The 25,807-nt window shown below is 34.1% G+C and overlaps 2 protein-coding genes across 5 annotated transcripts in view; both read right to left on the bottom strand.

Annotated features, from left to right (window-relative positions):
• LOC129805609 (TWiK family of potassium channels protein 7) overlaps positions 1 to 24,839 on the bottom strand; it is a 32,442-nt gene extending 7,603 nt beyond the window's left edge. The window contains exon 1 of one of the 2 annotated variants that reach the window (XM_055853647.1): positions 24,379 to 24,839. In XM_055853647.1, the coding sequence (XP_055709622.1) occupies positions 24,379 to 24,582 (204 nt within the window). In that variant the 5' untranslated portion in view covers positions 24,583 to 24,839. The remainder of the gene's footprint in view (positions 1 to 24,378) is intronic. The other variant, XM_055853648.1, reaches the window with a different exon arrangement.
• Positions 11,051 to 13,579, bottom strand: LOC129805616 (uncharacterized). Of its 3 annotated transcripts, none has more exons than XM_055853656.1 (2): positions 11,368 to 13,579; positions 11,051 to 11,287 (listed from the first exon to the last, which is right to left on the bottom strand). In XM_055853656.1, the coding sequence occupies exon 1, from the start codon at positions 13,298 to 13,300 to the stop codon at positions 12,077 to 12,079; it is 1,224 nt and encodes a 407-aa protein (XP_055709631.1). In that variant the 5' UTR covers positions 13,301 to 13,579; the 3' UTR covers positions 11,051 to 11,287; positions 11,368 to 12,076. The 3 variants fall into 3 exon arrangements, with proteins under 3 accessions (XP_055709631.1, XP_055709633.1, XP_055709632.1); XM_055853658.1 differs by lacking the exon at positions 11,051 to 11,287 and having other exon boundaries at positions 11,325 to 11,436; positions 11,512 to 13,579; XM_055853657.1 differs by lacking the exon at positions 11,051 to 11,287 and having other exon boundaries at positions 11,325 to 11,577; positions 11,637 to 13,579.
• Positions 24,840 to 25,807: the final 968 nt, after the last annotated feature.

Raw genomic sequence — 25,807 nt, 5'->3', positions numbered from 1 at the left:
CTTAATAAAATAATTGTAAGTACTAATTGTAATTGTAATAATGACTAACAAGTCATTGGGATACCATAAAAACTAATTTTGTTGTTTAACCAGAGGACAAATATTTTCTCCGAAGGGTCAAATTTTAATCTAAATTTTGCCATTTTTTTAATTTTGACGTTTTTGCCTACAATAGGGGAATGTAGGCATGGTTCGCACAGAGTGAACCTTCAAACGATGCGAGTTTTCTCTTTGTTTGCAAAGAGCTGACTTACCATTTCTCATCTCGTTTCATCAGATTAATAATTATCTATCTTATGTCTAAGAAATTACGTACTAGCTCTTTGCAAACAAAGAGAAAATTTGCATTGTTTGAAGGCTCACTTTGTGCGAAGCATGCCAACATTCCCCTAATAGGAGAAATTTTCTTTAAAAAGCAGAAAATTAGAGCAGATAGGCCGCAAACATTACTTCTAAAACTTGTATTACTATTCATAAATATGTTTAAACGTTTAAATGTTTAAATGTTTTTTTCTGTTTTGGATGTTTTTTTTAGAGATTACACAGGTGGACATTTCGTCCTTAAGCGAAAATAGCGTTGAATCATTCCTAATAACGGTTTTTCAAGATCAAAAGTTAAAAAGACACTAGAGAGCTCATTTATCAAGCGAATGGGGTCATGTTTGGGCTCGTTGGAAAGGTCTTGGAATTTCCGACAAAACTGAAGTGGTTCCAATCGCTTTTGAATCGGTAATAAACCGGTTCATAACCGATAAATAATTTTTATACGAAATTCAATTAAATTACTCCTGAGGTGTATTTTGGGAAATATTTTGAGTGATTTATTAAACGATTCAAATCAGTTTAGAACCCGTAAACGGTAAATGATGCAAAAGAACTGTTGAGGTATATCATCTAAGTCACGAGTTTCGAGCATTTCGCAAAGCCTGGGACGCTTTGCCACCCCATTTAAAATTGAGTTGTGATTATTCTTATACATTTCCCTTTAAACTATTTAAGTCGTCGAAAGATTAGTTAAAGTTAGTAGGATAGTGCGTGGCATCCTCTGAAAGTCAATCTCTCAATTAAGATTAATAGATTGGTATCCTTTTCAGTTCTCAATTATGGCAATATTGATGAAAACTTTTTTTGTTTAACGGCCTTTGTCTTTATGGTTCCTACATACTATAGAAATTTTTGTTTATACAGGGAGAAGTGGGGCACCTTTGAAGTGGAAAAACTTTTAAATTGGGCTTTTTTCTCCTATTTTAAAATGGAATTGATATGGATGTCATTTAGCTTCGCAATTGATTTGCTGAGCTAAATTAAAAAGCCCAATTTCAAAGGTGCCCCAATTCAATGGTGTCCCACATTCCCATATCGCTGTATGAAAACAAATTGATGTTTTTTCCATACAGGTGTGTAGGATTTTTAAAACGGCACTGATATGTAGACCACTAGGGGGAACTGGGGCAGTAGTAAACTGGGGTAGTTGTAAACACTGTGTTTTTTTTCATTAATTTTAAGACTCCAGAGGATAAAACCCATAAGCATTCATAGATACCATGGGGATGTATGTCCACAGATGAATTGGTCAATAAAATCCTAATACTTTAAAAATAAAAATCATTTTTCCCGAAAATGTTGATATTTCAATTATTTTGGTCATTTGGATTTCCACCTGGAAATTAAAAACTGTGTAGAATAATCGAAATGTAGCAATATCAGTTCTTTTCTACATCTTTTAGGATTATATTTATGCATTAACTAGACAAATTGAGATTCTCATTATTTCAAAAGAATTAATAATTGGTCAGAAAACAGCATTTGGGGTAGATGTAAACAGGCAATTTCAATTTCACAAAATGAGTAGGTAAAAGAGCGGGAAATTGACCTTCATGCGAAATATCTATAATTCATAGATTACGAAAAAACTTGGTGGCACTGTGTTCAATAAAAAGTCACATGATGTCAAAATATGGGGAAAATCCATTGAAAAATGTCTTTGATATGCATGCTTTTAGTTTTTTTGCTATTTTTAATTATTCTTTGTAAAAAGTGTCGTGATTTTTTGAAAAATATACAGTTTTTATATATCTCTTAAGCAATTAAAATAATCGAAAGTAGTGCAAAGTTAATTTCAAGGGTGGAAAAAAGGGTGTTTACATCCTCCCCAGAAAGTATTTACTTCTACCCCAGGTATTTTGCGAAAAGAGAAAAATGCATAGTGACACAAATTTTATTTTTATGGAAAACTCAATTGTTTTCCAGCATCCGCATTACCCTCGATGAATTGCCTATACCCAAGGGTAAAACATGAGCTAAGAAATATTTTCCAAAAAATCACGGTGTCCTTAGAAAATCACCTCAAATTCGCATCTATCGAAAATGGTTACATGTGCCCCAGTCTCCCCTAGGTACTAAAAAAAAGTGCCCTGACTATAAAAAGTGTTTCTTTAATTATTATTTTAGTCTCAAAATATTTTTGTTTTTTTTTTTAAATTCACTGAATAATCCCTGAAATTTTTCATGACGTCATCAAGTTTCTCCCTTATTTTATTTTGACAATATCGTAACTTTTATATATATTAGAAAATTTCTACAAGAATACACGGATATAAAAAAGCACACACGACAGTTATTCAAAATATTGTAATAGCTCAATAATAGTGATATAAAACTGACCAATCACCTTGTAAACACATAATAAACCAGACCATTATTTTGCATTAATTGTCAAAATCATTAATTGTGTTTTATCTCTATTTCTCTTCAGAGTCCAATTTATTCTCTTCAACATTTGAAAACCATCACTTGAGAATTAAACTGTGCGTATCTCTGTAATTCATGAAAATAGCTCTTCCATCTAGTCGAGGAAGTTCTCAAGATGAGGACTTAAAAATAACCCCAGAGTTTTATAGGAAAAAGGCTCTTTTAAATATTCGTAAAAATTTATAAATAGAAAGATATTATTCAATTTCCTCCACGCAGGGCGATCGATATTGAAAATTTCATTGCGGAAATTGTAATTAAAATGAGCAATATTCATATTCATCCCCAGAACTAAAGTCTGGGATTGAGAATATAGGAATCATCTTGCTGATCGTCTTATTCACGTCTCAAAATACTGAATGAAAATATTTCCCATTGAGATGTTGCACATCTCTTACCATTTACGCACCAAAAAGGCAACATGATATTTATTCAATTTATCTAATTTAGCTGGTGTTACTCTTGTGTGTTTGTGGTGTCATCAGTCATCATCTATATTCTCCTGAATTCCTATATTCAAAGACATTTTCACTTGTATACAAGTCATAAAAGAAATAAATGGGTTGTTGCTGATTTCTTCCCGGCCGGACATCTCATTGGGGGCTCTCAGTTCGTGGAGCCATAATTTAAAAATAACAAAGAAGTAGAATCACACAATACAAGTCCGGAGAGTGAATTTTTATTCATGGGCAAAATTCCAGCAACGCATTGGGGTGTGTGATTTAGGGGTTGTGATTTAATAAAGGGCCATAAACACTCAATTTGCCCAGCATGTTTCCTTATGCGATAATGAGACACTTTTCCTTTATATATTTCTCCATGGCAAGTTGCCTAAATGTGGATAATGAAGTGCATGGAAAGAGGCAGATTATGTGTCAATAAGATTTGTTATCTATAAGAAAATTGTTAGTTACATTGTGTTAACGAGAATGAAGATTATCAGATGAGCAAAAAATTTGCTATAAATTAAATTGATGATGGAAAAGATGCATAATGTAAAAGAACCTAAGAAAAAAAACATTAACAACATTTAGTACATTTAGCACATTCATGTACTAAAAACGCAAAAATGGTTGAAAATAAATAATTTATTTTCCTTAGAAACTTTAAGATTTCTAAAAGTCAGAAAATTTATACTAAAACTGAAGCATTTTTATAATATCTCGATCTTTTTTTTGAAACTAAATACAAGTATTATTATTTCTCAAACTTATAGTGATCATGAGTGTACTAAATACGCTTGTGACAAGATTTTGCAAATCTTGTGAGTAATATTATTTATTAATTAATCTAGTAACAAACTAATAGATCCTGCAGTGCTAAAACTGTACTAATAATTGTACTAAAACTTAAATATCCTGAGATGTATTCATCCATTTATTTATATAAAACTTTACTACTTTATTATTACATATTACAAAAATATATATTATTTTATCGACAATTAGTACATATTTATGTACTAAAACAGCTTCTGATAAGATGTTTTTGTGGAATTATTTAAAATGAGAAAAAATTATTATTCACTTATTTTCAGAAACTGATCGGTGATCAGTCTATTAAGGGTAAAATGTTAAAATTAAAATGTTACAAAAAACAATATTTCAAAAATATTTAGAATATGAATATTCTAAGCCAAATCAACAAATATGAAAAAAATTAATTATTAGACCAATTCGAACCACATTAGGGGAATGTAGGCATGGTTCGCACAGAATGAACCTTCAAACGATGCGAATTTTCTCTTTGTTTGCAAAGAGCTGACCTACCATTTCTCATCTCATTTCATGAGCTTAATAATGATCTATCTTATGGCTAAGAAATAACGATCTAGCTCTTTGCAAATAAAGAGAAAATTCGCGTTGTTTGAAGGTTCAATCTGTTCGAACCATGCCAACATTCCCCTATTTTGATATAAAACACATTTTTTGAAATAGAAATCTCTGACTCCAGCCAATTACTTTTCCATTACATTATAGCGTGTGAAATGCTTTCAAGATTTATATTTGAGTTTGAAATATTTTTAAAAGTGAAAAGTTTTATACTTGTCATGAAAAGTTCTTTTGTGCTATAAAGTGGAAATGTTTGGTTAGTTTTGGTGCTTTATCAATGATAAATGAAAAGTGAAAAACATTTTTTTAGTAAACGACTGCTCTCAAATGCTTCTGCATTATCGACTTTTCTTTGTGATAGTTTCTGTCACGACTGTTTGGTGGCTTTAAAACACGGCGACGTCTGGGGAAAAAAGTCAAGACAGTGCTTTTTAGCACTTAAGTGTTCTCATATGCTTCTATTTAATCGACTTTTCTTCGTATTGGTTTCTATTACGACTGTATTCCCCTGTTCTCGTCGTGTTCTAAAACCCCCAAACAGTCGCGATAGAAACCAACAGAGAAAAATCGATCATGAAAACGCACATGAGAGCAGTAGTTATGTACTAAAAAATGTTTTTCTCCTTTCCATTTTTTCATTGGAATAGCACCATTGAGCATTTTTACCAAAAATGTAAAAAAAATCGTATATTATTCCCAATGATAGTTTAAAACCCAAGGTTGCAAATTTTTTCATAAAAAATCTGTTCTCTTTGTCACAAATAATCATAGTGTCTTAGAATATTTTTTAATTAAAATTATCTTTCTATTACATTAATAATAATTATAATAATGACTTTCTGTTTTAGCTAAGACACACTTTGGGGATTATAGCAGATAAAAGAACGCTAGGGGAGAATTCCCGAGACTCGGTAACACAGTGTGGAGTGTTTAGAAATAAACCTTTTAGTAATAAAACCTTTAGGGTAAGTGTGCCAAATTTCAGCATAGTTGCATATATAAGCATCGAAGTCCTAAGTTTGAAATGCAATATTTTTAATTCATATTGATATTTTTTGTTATTTCCTTTTCGGGAAGATTGTGTGGAATCTTGAAAACTAGTTTATCATCTTTGTTTTCTAATCACTAAGATCATCATCGCTAAGACGGCGGTGGACGCAAAGTCACAAACATCTCACAAAAATCCTATTGTAACGCGCTATTAAAACTTTGTTGATGAAATAAATTATCTATCTATCTATCTATCTATCTTTAAATCACTTCCTAAAATATTGAAAAATTAATAAAAATACGGACATTGCTTTGGGTAGTATTCCGGCCACTTAGAGTGAAATACCGGCCACCTTTTTTCTGACCACCTTTTGTGACGCAACGGATAAAAAATTTCAAAACGTCAAACGGAACGAGTTTAATATTTAGTTTAATACGTTTATATGACCCACAAGCCCAGAGATCTTCCGTGTAATTTGTCCTGAAGACCTGAAGAGTAGCATCTCAAATTTACGCGCAGATTCCAGTAGCAATTTGCTCTTCCTAAACTCTTCCAAGGCCTTTTCCACATCATCTTTTTCATAGAAGCGATGGTTTTTTCTCTGGACGTTGTAAAACTCAGAAATTGAAAAAAAAACACAAAATGAATAAGAAATTTAGGAAAGCAAAAGATGTGGCCGGAATAGGCAACACTATCTCACTGGAGAGACGCTCACAAAGTATATACTTTTTTACGCGAAATACAGGATCCAGCTGGGAAATTTCACCCTAAATTTAAAGATTGATTCAGTATTAACATAAACAGAAACAATCTTTAATGAAAACTAATCAATTTTCATGAAAAACACCGAAGGAAAACCTTCTGCACTTCACCACAAATTACAAGACTGCTAGGATCACAATCGAACTGTCACATTTTTTGTAAGACTCTTTCCACACTGAGTTTTTACAACGCAATTTAAATTCAAATTATACCTAAAATTCGGTCTTTGTTTTAATACATTTTAAAATGAATAAATATTTGAAAGCAAAATGAATTCATTGACTATTCGAAGATTACATACTTAATTTTAATTAATTTATTTCCATGGCCGAAACTACACTCAAAGTGGCCGAAATTAGAAGCTGGCCAAAATTTGGCACACTTCCCTTATGTATAAACATAGACAGTTTATGAAAAAATGGAAGATTTAGTTTATCTAAATCATAATTACATACACTCTGTTGAACAACAAAATTAAACGTCTTTAACACTTTCCAACAAATCAATTTTATTCAATAACTGGACAGAAATTCGCGTCTTAATTCTACCAATAAACTTTTCATACTGACTCCCGTCACGATCCCTCTCTCCGTTCGCCTCTCTCACTCCCTCTCTCTCCTCAACCCAGCAGACAAACACCTCCGACTAAATCCCATACTTCCTACAGACACATTCTCCGAACTTCCAAAAATCTAATCTTAGCTCCTGCATTCAACATGATCTCCCCCCGAATTGGGCCGATCTTTCGGCTTCAATTCATTGTTGAGCAATTTGGGAGTTCTGAGGATGATTAACTTCGCTACTGGTCGCTTAAACACTTTATGCTCATCTTCAGTTCGGACCAGAACCACTCGAACTTTTCCATCTTTCCCGGGGTACAACTCGACTACTCGTCCAACAGGCCACGTATTACGCTCCAGATTAGGATCCACGATCATAACACGGTCTCCAACTTTGACATTTGGGTTATTGCTGTGCCACTTGGGTCGATGTGTCAGTGTTGGGGTGTAGAACTGCAGCCACTTCTTCCAGAAGATGTCAGTGAGACGTTGTGATTTACGCCATTCCTTTCGAAGTACAAGGTCTTGATCGGTGAAGGTTCCAGGTGCTTGTAGTCCAGACTGACGATGGATCAGAAAATGATTGGGAGTAAGGACTTCATTTGCATCGCTGACTTCAGCTAACGGACGTGAATTCACTAGATGTTCAGCTTCTGCTAACACAGTCTGCAACACTTCTTGACTTGGAGGGTGTTTGGAGCTCCCGATCGCTAGAGAGATTGCCTTTTTCACAGGAGCTACCACTCTTTCCCACGTCCCACCCATATGGGGTGCATGAGGAGGGTTAAACTTCCAAGTCACTTGACGTTTCGCAAGAGTCGACGTGATGACATCATGTTTGATTTCGGCCAGAGACTGACGAATTTCCCTTTCAGCTCCTTTGAAATTCGTTCCATTGTCGGATAATATTGTTTCGGGTTCCCCTCTTCTTGCCATGAAGCGACGGATAGCTAGTATACAGGAATCCGTAGTTAAATTTTCACATAATTCTAAGTGAATGGCGCGGGTCGTCAAACAGGTAAATATTGCTCCATATCGTTTCACCTCACTTCTCCCTGTTTTGACATAAAGGGGTCCAAAGAAGTCACATCCAGTATGAGTAAATGGATGTACATGTGCAGACAGACGTTCCTCAGGAATTTGGCCCATAATTGGTACATTCGGTTGTGATCGTGCTTTCTGGCATGTGATACAATCCATTTGAATTTGTTTTAACGCCTTCCTTCCGGTAATAATTTCAAAGCGTTGTCGTAACTCTGCCATCACCAAAGGAGTTCCCCAGTGACCAAGTTCTTGATGATAATGGGTCAACATTAACTGTACTGCCCGATTTCCTGCATGAAGCAGGATAGGATTTTTGAAGTCTTCGCTAGCTCGTGGCATCATCTGAATCCTACCGTAAGCACGAATTATTCCGTTCTCATCCAAACCTGGATTCAATTTATAGATGGTGCTTTTCTTTGAAAGCTTAGCGTTTACGTGTCTATTATTTTCGTGGTTCTCCAATGTATGTGATTGTGCCAAACACTCAAATTCTGCATGAAAACATTCTTGTTGTGTCTGTCGAATTATGCATCTCTCGCCACCCTTGTAGTCACTGGCAGTCAGAAATATTTTTCCGTTTGGTTCTATTAAGTTATTAGTTCTGCGGCGCTGACGACAGGCATCAATGAATTTGTACACATAACCGGCGACTTTTAGCATATGATCCCAACGCATATAATTTTCCGGATCCAATACTGATTCATGCAACCTGTCGTCATCTGATGCTGTCGGCTGATCTAAGGTCACAACGTTTATCGTTTCAAAATCCAACTCATCTTCGTTTTCATCCATTTTCGTGTCCTGAGTACCGGGTGCAGCCGGCCAAAGGTTCTCATCTTTCCACAAGAATATCGGGCCTTGATACCAAGTTGATGTTGCACTAAATTCCACCATGCCGTTCCCTCTTGTGGCTTGATCTGCTACATTTAACTGACTGGGCACGTATCTCCATGTTTCAGGATTTGTGAGTTCATTTATCTCGCCTACTCGGTTCGCGACGAAGGCATTGCGACGCAGAGGATCTCCTCGAATCTGACCCAGCACTACCATAGAGTCAGACCAAAATACCTTCCGATGAACAGTAATATCAATGTATTGTTCTATTGTTTTGGAAAGACGACTAGCCATCAAAGCGGCTTGCAATTCCAATTTGGGAATGGTCAATCCTTTTATAGGTGCGACACGGGTACGAGCCATTACAAAACTCACATGAATGTGTCCGTTTTTCACGAATCTTAAGTATGCAACAGAAGCAAAGGCCTCACTGCTTGCATCTGCAAAAACATGTAGTTCTACTGAAGCTGTTCGGAAACGTAAATCCGAATAGCATCTCGGAATTGAGACACGAGGTAAAAGGGAAAGTTGCTTTAACCAGTTCCTCCATTCATCTCCAAGATCAGATGGCAGCTCATCGTCCCATTCTATTCCGCGTTTCCAGATTTTTTGTAGAAGAATTTTTCCGCAAATGATAAAGTGGGCAATCATACCCAAGGGGTCGAAAATTGACATTAAGATACGAAGTGCTTCTCGCTTCGTGGGCAAGTCTGTTCCTTCAATTACTTCTTGCTGGATGCCATTTATCTTTACTTTAAATGTAAAGCAATCAGTTTCTGTATTCCACCACACACCGAGGATTTTCTCAAAACTACTTTCAATGTCTAAATCTTTGTCATGAATATCACGGCATGATTCTTTTGGAAGACCACTCAAGATCTTTTGGGAATTGCTAATAAAGTTTCTGATGTTGAATCCTCCTTGCTTATGTATATAGATGACTTCATTTATCAGTTGAATGGCGGATTCTTCATCATCTGTGCATCCCAAATAGTCATCTACAAAATGCTTTCGTATAATTTCATCTACAGCTGTAGGATACCGATCGATGAACTCCTAAGCATTTTTGTCCTTAACATAGGCGGCTAATGCGGGGCTACATGCTACTCCAAATGTCATGACTCGCATGCGATACTCCTGTGGAAAAACATCTCTTTTGTCTGCCCGCCAGAGAACACGTTGCGCATCACGATCTTGTTCTCGAATCACTATTTGATGAAACATCTCTTGAATATCACCTGCGAAAGCGTACTGTCCTTTACGAAATTGCAACAGAATTCCAGGCAGATTATTCATCAAATCGGGACCCTTCAATAAGCAATCATTGAGAGATATCCCATGTGCCTTCGCTGCCGCATCATACACCAGTCGAAGTTTCCCGGGTTTGTTAGGATTTGTCACGCCGAAATGTGGCAAATACCAAACCTTTCTTGATTGTTCTGATGGTGACTCTACTGGCTCAAGATAGCCACTGTCTATATAATGTTCAAACTTTTTTGTGTAATCCGTTTTAAACGATTCATCTCGGTCCATGCGCATTTCAATTTGTCTAAGACGACGCCACGCAGTTGCTCTGGACTGGGGTAGTGGTGCATCTGTGTCCTTCCAAAGAAGACCTGTTTCAAATCTTTGCCCAACACGTTTTGTCGTTGATTCCATAATTGATAATGCATATTTGTCCTCCTGACTTCTGGGTTTCTCGATATAGACCTTGACACCGAAATCTTCTGTACTAAAGGATGTCTTGATAATTTCAGTGAGCTCGTGAATTTCACTCTTATTCGTGTTTCTCGACATATGAGTGTATTCGGGGTGACGTCGTCTCCCCCCATCTGAGCCACTAATTACCCATCCCAAAGCAGTTTTTGAAGCTACAGGATCCTTTAGAGGACCATGTATGAGATCATGAGTGGCGATAAGGAAAGCATTATCCTCACCAAGAAGAATTTGAGGTGCTTGGTTAGAAAATCCAGAAAATTCTATTGTTTTAAGATAGGGAAATTGATTAATCAATTTCTCTTTATCCACACGCACCTCTGGCAAGATCAAATCGGACATGGTTCGTATATTTCGCAACTCATACCATTTAGCACCCGGAAATACTCCTCTTATTGCAAGTGTTACCTCCGTGGTGCTGTGAATTTCTTTACTTGAACCATCCAACCACATCAGTTCCATGGAGGCCTGAGTACCAAATACGCCCAATCGACGAATTAAAGTACCATCAATTAGACTAACTGATGAAGCAGAATCCAGTAAAGCTAGAATTCTAACAATGTTACTCTTATCAGGAGCAGCAATCTCTACTGGTAACACCCTGAGCATTACTGTTGCTTGACACTGAGACGCACCGGCAAATGCTGTGTGCCTTCCTTTGGACTGAAATTCTACCAAAGAAATTTCCTGAATATGATTTTGGTCTTTGGCACATGACTCAGATGACGTTTGAGTATTTTCATTCTTTTCATTAAACATTCTTTTTCCAGAATCAGATGCTCCGAACAAGGACACACCTAATACATTAAAATACGTTTTTAAAACCTTATCTACTAACACTTTAAATTTCGAATCACCCGTATAACCGATTACTCACCACTTGTTTTTTCATCAGAACTGACGATCTCAGTCGTCGTACCTTGGCTTGTATTAGTAATCGGTATACCTGTTTAAATAAGACCAGTTTTACAATTTCAAAAATTGTGTGTTCAATTTTTCACTTTTTTTTTTTTACGCTTACCGAAAAGGACACCATCATCTCCCCCCGTAAGCGTACCCTTTGAACTGCAAGACTCTTCAGCCTCACCTATGATAAACACACAATTAATTGAAATTCTCCCATGGAGATAGTTTTCCAAGACTCACCGGAAATTTTTGAAAATAACCCTTCCATTGTGAGTAGTTTTCGTCCTGATGGATCGGTCACATCCACAGGGATCTCCATATTTTTCAGATTGTTTGAAACCTTAGTGTTAGTATCTGTGAAACATTTTTTTTTTATTTCAGTTTTATTGTTTCTTTACATAGTTTCTTTTTTTTTTTTAATTCACATGTCAATGAGTCATTGCCAAAGATCACTAGTAATAATTTTAATTCAATCAAAATTTTAAACTTTCAAGATAAATCCAATAAAAATTTCAAAGAATCAAATTCCAATATGTAATTTACTGAGTACATAATTCAACCAATTTAATTTTAATTTTACTTCATTATTTTGTTTAAAGGTTAATTTTAATTTTTAATTCACAACAAAGGTTATCAATTTTAGTTTTACGTTCTGTCTTGAATGATCACAGTCTTATATCTTATTTTTTACCTGTTTTATCGTCGTCTTCTTTTTTCTCGTCTTCAAATTTCACGGACTTCTCTGTTCCATGCAGCAGACGATGATGCATTCGCTTACATCCTTCTAATCCACAAGTGCGGCGGCGAACACAGGTATTTAAGCGATGGTTTCGGCCCAAGCATCCCCAACAGAGACCCTTTGCAAGTTTGTAACGCTCCTTTACCGTGGATTCCTTCAATTTTGGACACTCATTCGTATAATGACCATCCTCACACACTGCACATTTGTAGCTCTTCGTTGCAATTTGGGTCGTCATAACCGCTGCACTGCGTATTTTTGGTGTTCGTGTATGTTCCTTTGTCTTCTGCTTGTTTCCAGTTGATGATTGAGTTGAGAGTGACGTCACTGGCAAAATATTCAAAGAAATTTTCGATTGGTCGTTCAGCCAAGTTGCAAGATCCGTCACAGAGTAATTTGGAATTTCTTTGGCCCTCATTGCCCAAAGCATCCTCATGGTTGGAGACAGTTTTCTCTCAATATCATTTGTCACCCATGGAGAGTCCATATAACGTCCTTTGTCCAGCCATTTCAATCCAAACGACAAGTTTTCTACGATGGTTGCAAATTTAACAATACTCTCTGGATCACCATCTTTTGGGTCCGGTGTTGAAGCTATGCGAGCCATCATTCGATTTATCACTTGTCTTGGATGTCCAAAATGCGACTGCAACACGTTTATGATGTCTTCTGGTGCTGCTGCTGTAGCAATGAGGGTTTTTACTCTATCCAGTGCATCTCCTTTCAGTGCTTTGGCCAATCTCATGGTGTTTTCAGTGGCTGTGAAATCGCCATCCTTAGAACTTTGTTGAAACATGGCATAAAATAATGGCCATTCTTCAGGGTCGCCGTTGAAATCTGGCAATTCTTTGGCTACGGCTTGACGTGCGATGAACTTGCTGACTTGCTTTTCTTGATTGGCGATAATTGTGGACATATTTGCAATATGCATCGATAGCTCATTTTCCTCGTTGGTTGTAGAATCGTCTCCTCTCTCTGAAATCTCGTATTCCTCGTTAAATTCACTTGCTTCACCCTCAATATCATCATCTGACGCCTCAAGCTTTTCCTTAAGCTTTTCGAGCTGCTCTAATTCCGCCATTTTGCGTTTTTTGGCTTCTTCAATTGACCGGAGACGCTCAGCATTCTTGCGTTTTTTCTGCGTTTTTGGAGTGGACTTAAACATTTTTATGTTGGGTCTCGAAGGACCTTATGTTGAACAACAAAATTAAACGTCTTTAACACTTTCCAACAAATCAATTTTATTCAATAACTGGACAGAAATTCGCGTCTTAATTCTACCAATAAACTTTTCATACTGACTCCCGTCACGATCCCTCTCTCCGTTCGCCTCTCTCACTCCCTCTCTCTCCTCAACCCAGCAGACAAACACCTCCGACTAAATCCCATACTTCCTACAGACACATTCTCCGAACTTCCAAAAATCTAATCTTAGCTCCTGCATTCAACACACTCTAATACATTTAGTAGAACGGAAAGATTTGAATGTTAAAGTATAAAAGGAGACACATTTTGGACTATTAATATTTATATTGGAAAAGTTCGAACTAGATTTTTTGTACAAGAGAAATTAAACATATAGGGTAAGATGGGTAATTTGGAATCATGTCTATTTTGGAATTTTGAGATTTTTTCACTGTTATAGATGGACAAATAGAAAAAGAAACCATGAAGAAGTACAGGACTTTACATTCAAGAATACTTCTCCTTTTTTCCTGTTGTCATCTAAAATAATTTGGAAATCTCACAGTTCCAAATTAGAAATGATTCCAAATTACCTCATCTTACCCTAGGCAATTGAACAAAATTTATATAAATGTTAAAGACTTGCAAATATGAGGACAACAAAAATCAATGATTTTAAAGATATCAGAAAACTCTGAGTTGTTTACTCTAAGACTAGGTTTTCGTCTAAAATTTTCTCAAACACTTGAAACGTTCTTAGCTATTTTCAGTCTCCTGGAAACAAGTAAAATTCCAACCATTCGATAAATAAATAAACCAGTGATATATTGAATTATTCCGATGACATTTCAAGTATTATGGATGGTTGAAAATAAGTAAAATCCCGCACCTCTCATATTAATCAGAGAATACATGAAGGAGATTAAAGTGAAGCTCGGGAGTTAACACTCACCAAAGTCTTTAACTCACAGGCGTACTGGAAGGAGAATAAATTTGTTTTTACAATCTCACATGTGTTCGTTAGTTTTCCAATCATTAGGACACTAAATAGATCGTTACTCTTTTGTTGAACCCATTATTTTACCATGAAAATTTACGCTCAAGTCTGTGGGAGGTAGAAGAAAAAATGATTTACTGCTCTAAATGTGAAAGTCTTGATCACAATAAATTTAGCAATTAATAAAAATTCAATTTAGAAATTTAATCCAAGCGATTTCTCTTGGGAGTATTTGGAAATATTGGGGAAATTCAATTCCTCGGAGATTGTTTGTGGAAATCGACGGAAAATTTGATGGTATTTCAGTTGAAAGAGAAACAGGTTCGTGGGTGAGGAAAATTTATATCATCAAATCGAAAACCATTAAGTTGAGGAATGATGTACTTTTCTGTAAATCTCCAGAGAAATAATTAAAGACGATAAGACTGTATATTTCTCAAAGAACACCCCGATTTTTGCCTCACTTTACATCGCACAATAATTACAGATAACAACAATTTGCTATATACAATCCCTCCGATCTCTTAACAATAACATTATGCAAACGACAAAGTGTCACAGTTGAACACGGAATTTCAATAGTTATGCTATTGTGCTATCTTCCAAATCATTGATTATTTCGCCATGTTAATTGAATGCGTGATGGGAATATCGTCAATATGAAAACTACGCTGAATCGTAAAAATGTCTAGTGGTTACAGAAAAAAGGAAAATTACAAGGAAGTTCTGTCTGAATAAATGATTTCATTGAGGAAAAATAAACAAGATAGTGAGAAGCAATGATTGAGCTATTTTTTGCCATATCAGCAATTTTAGTGAGCCATAAAATTCTGATACAAGTTGTAAATTACCAAAATGAAGATAAAATATTTGTTGCAAAATAATGGCCGTGCTAGAATTCAAAACTCATCCATCTAAACGATTAAATGTACATTAAAGAAGATTTTTTTTCTTAAAACTCTACAAGGGGAGCAATGATGAATATAAATAGCGTACACCATGTATCGAATTTCCATACCAATAATGACGTATTCAAATAAAGCAAATTCATTTCTACACTTTTGAAAAAAAATGTATAATTTTAAGGTGTCTACACATTGGATTTGATTTTATCAAAAATTATTTCAAAATTATTTTCGTAGAAAAAGCTGCTCAATGGAATCAGTGATATTGTGAGCAACAGATTGAAAGTTTCTTCAAAGCTGGGTTAGGGCCTTGACACACCTGAGGATTAGCCGATAGACGGCTTAGCGCAATTATTTTGGAAATAATGGTTAAACTTTATTTCCATCATGTTCCACTAAGTCGTCTCTCGGCTTAAGTCGTAAGTGTGTCTAGGGCATTAGATTCCATCAGGAACGACATCTCCAGAAAAATAAACTTCCTTTGCAATTTTTTGAAAATGTCCCACAAAAATTCAATAAATAAATACTATCCCAAAGATCCACAAACATTTTTTTCTATCTGTTTCCAGTAGAAAACAACAAATTTTCATGAAAATCAATCTCGAATCGTGTAGGTTTTCTTCAAAAATTCTGCCAAAAATTACTTTGTTAAATTTTCTTCTAATATGTAACGGTTAATGTATTTCAAAAATTTTTGATGTAAAATACCTTGAATTAGATATGATTTTTGAAGAAAATGCCTTCACAATAGACATATTTTCTTCAAAATCCCATATTTTTGTCAAAAAATCATTTTGGTATTTTTTGAAGGACACTTCTTAAAGCTGGTTTTTGATATAGATATTTCTCATATTTAATGTGTAAACACCTTAAAACTTGAAAATCGAAAATTAGAAATAGTATAGCAAGCGCCTCTTATGGCCTTCACACTGTAGAGAAATTTATGTCCATATTGATGAGTTTTTCCTACACAAGTGTAGGGAATTGGCTTCAATATGGACATATAAATATTTCTCAAGTGTGTACCGGCCATTATGATAGTAAACAGTGCCCACTTGAGAAAAAAATGTTTTTTTAAGTCAATTTTATAATATTCTTTCTTTTCACTTAGTACTAAACATTTTTTCTGTAAAAGTCACCAAAAATTTCATGTAAAAATGCAATCATAATTTTGCATTTCAATGATTAAAAGAAGTATTCAAGATTTACTTTAAAATTAATGATAATTTAAAGAATTTTTATATGTCCATTGTTGAATTTCTGCTTCATTTTAGATTGATCTAAAAATAAACTTGATACTTTTGAATGATATGTTTTATCGGAAAATACTAAGTATCCTTTACAAACTGATTTAAAGATTTGAGTAATAAGATTCTAAATAATAATATAAAATATTATTTTAAATAAAATTTTGCATTAGTGAAACAGTTTTTTTTAGTATTGATGTCAGCATCAAATTTAATTTTTTGTACTAAAGGGTTGGTAAAGCGTCCCAGGTTTTTCGAAGTGTTCGAGCTTGTGACTCAGATGCTATACCTCAAAAATACTTTCGCATCATTTACCGTTTACCGGTTCTCAACCGATTTAAACCGATTTGTAAATCACTCGAAAGATCCCACAAAATAATTTTAAGAGTAATATAATTGATTTTTGGACAAAAATTACTTGTCAGTTCATAACCGGGTGTACTAAAAAGAAAACCGAAGATGTTTCTACAGCTCAACCAAATTTTGACAAGTAAAGTTTGTTGGGTAGATATAAATGGTCAAATGTTTTCTCACGGGTGCTGTATTTTACTGATAGTTTACTACTTAGAAGAAAAATCTACATCCATGTACTTGCCTTCTCTTCAAAATAAGTAAAAGAAATATTTTTTTTATTTTGTTTTTATAATTCAGTCTCTGTGCACTATCTGATTAGTCTTACAAGAATGAACGCTGATGAAGACCTAGCTAAATACGAACATTAACATTACTTGAATCGTAGCATTATAACTTTAACTCTTTCGCGTCTTTAGGGTAATGTCATGACTCGGGGAAAAAAGTTTTTTTTGGGTATTTACATTAATTGAAATCTATCTGTTCGTGCACGACATCATAATAGAAGGATGTAAGATTCATGGCTCATTTTCTCAAGACTCCAGTTAGATTTCAATTAATGTAAATAGCCAAAAAGAAACTTTTTTCCCCGGGTCATATATGACGCTAAAGACGCGAAAGAGTTAACAGGGAAAATGTGGGACCGAATTATTATTATTATTAATTATAATAGTAATGAAACAGATTGAATAAAAACAATTAATATATTGAATAAATAAGGGCATACCCATCTTCCTAAGTAAGTGATCTATGTGCACACACTACTGCCCCGAAATATACAACAAATAAAGGGATTTTCCAGCGTTTTCATCCTGGAGATTGGAATCGATGCTAAGACGGCGAGGGACGCAAGAGGTTGGGATTAAAAAACTGGGATGGCAATGCAATTCAATTCAATTCAATACAAAAATTAATTTTGAAACATTATGAATGTTGAAAAGTCGAAAAAATGGCTATCAAAATTTATAAAGTGTATGTACACTACATTTATGCAATATGCCTCCCTTGGAAATATGGATATTTGAGTTTTTGTAACAAAAAAGATGAAGAAATTCTGATATTTTTGGTGAGAAAGAGACAATTCACCAAGTATATTTTAGTAATGCTGTATTTATAGAAATTGAGAGGGATTTCTTTTGGTATTTTCCCACTATATTAAATGACACTGCGCTCTTCTGTCTCACCAATCTTCACACTCATGAGACTTTGGGGAAAAACATTTGGGGAAAAAACACAAATAAACAGTGGAGAAAGAAGTTTTCAGTGAGCGGGAAAATTGATGAAGAAATACAATACAGAAAAATAATCGGAGGATTTTCTTTCGCTTGCTCACTCAACGTCCACTCTAAGACCTCGTGACTTATAACACGATCACCAGTGAAATTTGTATCAAGATCTATTCTGGGCATCTTAAGCCATGCGAGAGATTATTCACGAAACCTCTGGATACTTATGTATCACTTAATCACTCTATTACTTTAGCTTTGAATCTTGAGCATTACCATGTGGCCGTTTATGCTAAATTGCCAGACGATGGCCCCAAATGCCGATTTAATTTCATGGTGTTTAGTCCAAATTGATAGCGGTAAAGAGGTGGCGAAAAGTAAATATCCGACCCTCGCATACATCAATATAGGATTGAATTACTTTGAATGTTGATTCAATAAATCACAAACTGTTTTGTCAATAATTGATGTTGTGGTCTTTTTGCAAATAGAAATTAACAGATTCATCAAGTTAAATTGATGGAAATCCCATAATGATCATTCGCAAGAGGAATCAGATTGCGTGGAAATGCACTTTTCACGCGCTTTTTCCTCTGGCGGGATTGCAAGGAGTGCCTCTAGCATAAAATTTAATTACTCAACAAATTAAATAAATGTCTTAATCCACGTGCTTCTTTTCAGTTCTGCACCTTACATCGAAGAACATGGATTCGCGGGTTGTTTCGAAGAATGTCTCTTACAAACAATATAGACTATTTATAAGTGTCTCAGCAATTCTCACTTGCGACTGAAAAGTATTTGCAAGAAGTTGAGTGCTCTGACAACTTTCTATAATTACTGAGAAAGAGTGTGTGTGATGTTCTCAAAGAATGTGTCCAAGTTTTCACAGTTTCGTGTTGGACGATTGACCCTCTTTGAAAAGCACAGATATTGCTAGGAATGAAATTAATACTAAGCGCTATTCACATGTAATTAAATATATTTATGATAAAGATTAAGATGATAGGGTAAGTGTGCCAAATTCCGGCCAGCTTGCTACATATTCAGGCCACTTTTTTTGTTCCTTCAATTTCCATAAATTTTTAGCTTTTACATACTCTAGAGATTATACAATGCAAAAGAATAACAAAAAATGTAGATTCGACAAACGAGATGACGTGAAAAAGGCATTGGAAGAATTCCCGAAGATCAAGGAACTATGAGAATAAAGGTACCGTCGTTGCGGGTGACTTTGCACGTTTTTTCGCTATTTTTCAACTTTACCCTCTAAAAATGGACAGTTAAAGTGAAGGGAGGGGGGTGAATGGATAAAATTATTTGTGTTCAGTTGTTAATGAATGGATTTCGTGCCACTAACATTAATTTTATTATATTTTACTATGTTAAAAAAAATCAAGAAAAAAGGCTTGCACTTGGGATAAGGTGCGGGTGACTTTGCACTTTTTAATAAATTTTAAAAAATCAACAATTTCTGATAATAAACGACAATGAAGATCTTCACATCTAAGTGTAAGATGCACGAGATCTACAAGATGACGTGGTCGCCATCTTGATTTGACGTTTCTGTCCGCCATTTTGAATAACTGTCAAACCCTAAAACTGGTCCGATTTGGTTGAAATTTTAGTATGTTCTAGCTGATGTCAAGACCTTTCTAAAACGTATCTATGTTCCAGTCTACGTCAGGTATTTACCTTGATACAGAGGCTCAAAGTTTAAAATTTTGTAATAGTCATATTTTGGCGCTCCTTATTTTTTAATCTTCAATATTTGAAACCTAAACGAAATGCCTCAGTAACCATTAAAAATGGTTAAGACATTTATTTTATATATTTATTAACTCTAACATAATTAAAAAATAAATAAACGAAAAGTACATTTAATTAATTTTTTATTTTTCATCTTTGCGAAAACAGTTTATAAGATTCTTAAATAATGCGCTGTTATAAACAAAAACATTACTTTATTTTTTGTTTGTTTGTTAGATCTCATCGCCTAACGATAGCGTTGTCTTTTTTGTGATGGTTTTGATAAAAGAAGCTCCCTGTAGTTCTGTATTCATGAAAATGTCAAAATTTTGAACTTTGAGCTCCTATATCCAGACAACCACTTGACCTAGGTCGGATTTTATTTATGTTCTGAAAAGGCCTTGGCATCAGCTACAACATACTAAAATTTCAGCTCAATCGGATGAGATTTTTGTTTTGACAGTTATTCAAAATGGCGGACAGAAACGTCAAATCAAGATGGCGACCATACCATCTTGTAGATCTCGGTCATTTTATCTTAAGTTCCCACAAAATTGGATAATTTTTAGCCAAATACTTCAATAATAAAGCTTTAGAAAGACCATTATATGCAATTTTATAACATAAATCATGCGGTCTTATGAAGATAATAGGGGAAAAAAATATTTTAATAAAAATAATCAACAAAATCGAAGTGGATTATTCTAGCCAGATAAATTTAGATTGGATTTGGGCAATTTGCTACTCTGAAATCGATTTTGGAATTGCACCTTCAGATAACTTTTTCACGGAGTCGGTTTTTGACAAAATACCTATATTTGCATTTCATTGACTGTTACTGAAACTACAAGTATCCTTTTGAGGATCATTGTACCTTACTTGGTACATAACATATCCCTATATACTTTGACATGGTAGACCGGATTGGCGAACACTATCAATAAGTGCTAGAATTTATGAAAGTCTTACGGACAGCAGAGTGCAAAGTCACCCCCCGAGTGCAAAGTCACCCGCAACGACGGTAGCCGAAATAGGACACCAAAGCTATGTTTACATTTTTATTCATTTTAAAATGTATTAAGAATGATTTTAGAGTAAATAAAGACGATAAACTCTCTAGAAGGTTCCAAGCAACGCTCCTTAAGAAGAAGTAATAAAAAAATCAATTTGTATTAAAAATATTACATTTAAAACTTGAGACTTTGGCGCTTGCATACAATATGCCGAAATTTGGCACAATTACCCTACATTGAATTGATTATTCATCTAAAATTCAATTTTTGGTTTTTTTCACATAATGTTTCGACAACTTTCATGATGCTTCACCTACAAGTAAATTAATATTTAATACTTTTAAAAATGTTGAGCCCTATGATGTTTTCTGATTGATCAAAACTTTGAAAGCTCTGGCCTATTAGAGAACACTATGAGATAAAGTGTTTAATTACTTGTGGATTATGATTAAAAGTACTTATTAAATTAAAATCAAGTCATTGAGGAAATGGAGATCTATTTAAAAATTTTTATTGATAATTAATGCAAATTTGAGAAACAAAAAAGGTGGTCGATATTGCAAGCCGGCCAAAATTTGGTACACTTCCCCTACATCAAAATAAAATAAATAATGTCACAACTGTATAAAGAAATTTTCTAGGAAAATTAAAATAATATTTGCAAAATAAGTAGTCATATCAATATAAAAGTTTTTAATAACAGGTGAGCTTTATTCCTTTTCTTGATTAAAAAAAATAAAATAATTCTCTAGAATCGCCGTAAATAAAAGCAAATACCGATATGTTGCAAATATTGAAATAAAATTAGGAATATTGAGTTTTTATGACACAGCTAAACGTACCAAGACCAGTCAAATTGATCTGTTAAAAAACTTTTTAAAATCAACACACATTTAAACGGTGTCACTATCAAACTTTGTGAATTTCTTAAAAATATACAATATTTTTTTGGGAAAAAAGAATAAATTAAGATTTAAACACTGAAAATAAAATTTGAGGGGAAACTGTAACACCACCAAACATGGAGTAGCACCAAACACTGCAACTTTTTAATCAGATATTCGACTTCAGAGGACAAGACTTATAGAAATTTATAGGCCTTATCCCTTATCCATTCAAGAAATTGTTGAGATGTTGAGATAGTCCAAGTAGTTTAAAAATAAAAATTCGTGTTTGGTGCTACCCCGTGTTTGATGGTGCCCCAATTTCCCCTAATATATTTTTCAGTGTTTAAATCTTCATTTATTCTCCTTTCCAAAAAAAAATTGTTATGCATCCTACTTTCTGTGATCTGTCATTTAACCCGAGCTAGGAAATTATAGGTTTAAAAGATTCTACTGAATAACCTTAAAATTAAAGCACAAAAAATCGATTGATATTATCATATCAACGTCGCTTTTTTTATTTTTTTCCATTTCAGCTGAAAAGCTTAGAAAAACATGGCTCTTTAAAATTAAAGATCGTTATTTAAGAATACGAATCAGAGCGTTTAAATTTTAAGGTCGATTTAAAGATTTAATACCTGAAGAATGAAGATTTATCTCAGAATTGGGGTGCTTGATAAAAAAAATAAATTGTTTACAAAAAGAAAAACAATAACTGTATAAATTATGCCAAACGCACAATAACTTTTGTTTGTAAACATGTTTTCAAAATTGTCTGTGAGAGTGAGCGAGATAACTAGATTTAGATCTCACCCACTCTCATTGAAATGACAAAAACATATTTACAAAACAAAAGTTATTGTGTGTTGGGCATTACATGATTAACATCTCTAAGACGATTGCAGATAAAATAAAGACGTTTTAATTTTGCTCCCTTGTTTCTCTTTAATAAGAGCCAACCGGGTGTTAAGGAACCGGAAACTCCGGTCACCCCTATGTGACACCAGAATATTATATAATATTTCTTTATTCCACATATTTTCAAAGTTAGAAATTGAGTATTGATGGCTCCGACACACCTTTTAGATCAGGAAAATTTCATGAAGTCGAGATTCGCATCCTTTTCTTTTTCAAAATCATTGCATATGTCTATCCCACTCTTTCGCCCTCTTCTTCTTATTTTAAACATCACAACAAATTCAATTTAGCTCAAACGAATTTGAGGTGCAAGAGAGTAGGATAGACTTATGCAAAACTTTTAAGAAAGAAAGGGATGTAGATTTTATTTTATGAAATTTTACTGATCTAAAAGGTATGCCGGAACCATGATGATCAAATTTGATTTTTTTGCTGACCAAATTTAAGTTTTTTCTGCTCATTGGTACAGTAGTGTCGTAAATTTTGTTTCAAACTTTATGTACCGTATTCTTCAATTTCAAAATCCAATATTTGAAAACCTACTGCTCGGTGTTTTAGTTAATTTATAGCAGGGGTTTACAAGAACCGTTTAAAACCGAATAAACGTCAAAAAAGTTTGTTCAGTTAGCGTTTTGACAATTGATGTATAAGTGTCATTTGACGTTTGTTCAGTTTCAAACGCTTCTTGCACACCTCTGATTTGTAGGTATTAATAAAATTAAATTGCCCAGTAAATAGTCCAAAATAATCAGTAAAAAAAATCTATTTTAATCAGTATAAAACTAATAAAAAATGCTCATATATTCTTTTAACCCTTTAAGGACGATTGGAACACCGGTGTCCCATAAAGAAAATAATTTTTCCTGATTACCTGAAATTATTTTTTTCTTATGTCTGTACTTAATTGTAAAGTAGAAGGTTGAAGGATCTATAATATTTCTTGCAAGTCTCTAGCTATTTGCTATGTAGTAAATATTTAAGCTCAAAAATGGCGAATTTTTAAATTCTCAAATTCATAATTGATGTTATTTATTTTTTATACTTCCAATTTTTTTTAAGCAAAACCCTTTTGGCAATAAAATCTACAATACTCATACGTAATATTTTTCATTAAAGCGAAAAATATTATTCATTGGTATTGTCAGAAAAATTACTTCAATTTTTGGGCTATTTTTGTCCTTATCGTTCACAGAAGTACAAAATACACCGAATCAGACTCTGTTGGACTTTCCAAAGTTAGATGTAAGACTTATCATTGACAATGTTTCTCAGTTTAATTTTTATTGTTGATTTTCAGTCCGTAAAAAGTGTCTCGTCGTCAAAGGGTTAAATTAATCTAACTGAAAATGTCACAATGGTTTACTTTATTCATTTTCGTTTTGTTTATGTCAATTCAAATTTAATTTGTACTGTTAATTTAAAATACATTTTAAAGTTTAACGTGATTTCCCATCAATTTAATGCTTTTTAGGGAGTAGAAATGATTATACCTTTTCCGTATTCTTCATGATAATCTTTTTTTTTTAATTTTAAGATTTTTATATTCATTTTGTATCTGAAATTTTCTAAAAAAAATCTTTCGTGAACATATTTTGTACTTTTATTAAATGAGAATATTATTTTTAGAATTATTATTATAATATGAATATATTGCAAATTCTACGAATATATATAAAAACTAATATAACGTCACAAGTGGCAGAGGTTCATCAATTTAAAATTCCATTGGATAGCAGAATAATCGCACTACTCACAACTTTTGATGGTTTACCCCATTGTTTTTACTCACAATTCCACCAACTCCACAGTAGATTGCCAATGATACCAATAAACTGATATGACCGAGGGCTTTTTTCACGTTAAACGACTTCCAAAGTCGTTTGAATTTTTGGACAAAAGTTTCCCTTTCACAGACATTTGCGTCAAATTTCTTCAATTGCTCCAACAACTCATTATTCGGATCCGATTCACTCATTCTTTTATTAACACTGTAATCCTTATTAGTTGATTTTCTTCTTCACTGTTAAGCACTGATAAAAGAGTTCTGTGCCAGGTTCTCATGCAGCACCTTTCACATTCTACGGCAAAAAGCAAACTCACTGAGCCGGTGGTGTTCACCTCGTGGGTCGGATGGGTGCGGAAAAGAGCAAAAGAAATGCTTAGAACATGATGTGCGAGAGTTGCGTATCCTGGGCGACTTTCACTAGAGTCGGATACAGACTGGTGGAGCAAGAGCTCGTGCTGCTCCCAGACAGTCAATACAATTTGTGTATTTCGGACGAATTCAGCAAGACTGAAATCAAAATTCGTTCTAAAAACTTGGAGTCTCTCTTTCTCTTCGGGCAGCTTTTTTTTGCGTGTGGGAGAAATGCTATAACTATTTGTGTATTATTTGTTTTCTGTGACTTTTTGCAAGCTCTTTTGGTTAGCTCTCGTGTTGAAGGATGGCACATTAGGAAATGGGAAAATAGGACAAATACCACGCTCTTTATTGCACCACCAAATTACGACCATTCCCCCTAAAACACCTGCAAGAAGAAGAATAAAGGTCACAGGTGGAAAGGTGAGAGAACACTAAAGTGATTCTTTGGTTTGAATTAGTGCTTGGATTAGTGTCTCATTTTCCCACAAAATTACCCACTTTCAAGCCACACAATTCTTTTTCGTAAAGTGAAAACACAATAATTTCTATTAATACTCAGTGCATTTTTTTGCGGTATGAGTAATTATCTCTCTGTGGTTCAACCTATAAATAGACAGTTTTGTGATTTATTGTACATGAAAATTATGAGATGAGATTTTTGCCACTATTATTCGAATTCCAGAGGCAATGAAAATATGAGCTAACTTTTGAAGTTTTCATTCTGTTTACCGTAAATTCATCGTTTGTGAGCATTTTATCGACAAGCATCAGTAATATTCATAAGTGGGTGTCTTTAGTAATTTTATAGCTTTTCAGATATGAAATTGTCTTTTGCTGCAGCGAAAACTTCATTTTTTTTTAATGTTCAAAGCAAAGGAAACGCATTTCCCCTTTGAATCTTTGTTTTTTTGATTCATAGAAGAGGATATTGATTTAATAAAATCATATAGAGGAAATCGAAGATTTTTGAACAAGAGTAGTGTAAAAGAAGCATTTGATCTTCACTTGGAGTCAGAAAGCTTAATGGACTATACACATTAGAGAAATTCATGTCCAT

This window comes from Phlebotomus papatasi, chromosome 3 (assembly GCF_024763615.1).
Source record: "Phlebotomus papatasi isolate M1 chromosome 3, Ppap_2.1, whole genome shotgun sequence".
NCBI lineage: Eukaryota > Metazoa > Arthropoda > Insecta > Diptera > Psychodidae > Phlebotomus > Phlebotomus papatasi.
Note: the sequence above shows the minus strand (reverse complement) of the source record. Positions and strands in the feature narration are given on the sequence as shown.

Coding starts and splice junctions, on each gene's coding strand:
- LOC129805616 (XM_055853656.1), bottom strand. CDS start 13,300: ATGTTTAAGTCCACTCCAAAAACGCAGAAAAAACGCAAGAATGCTGAG.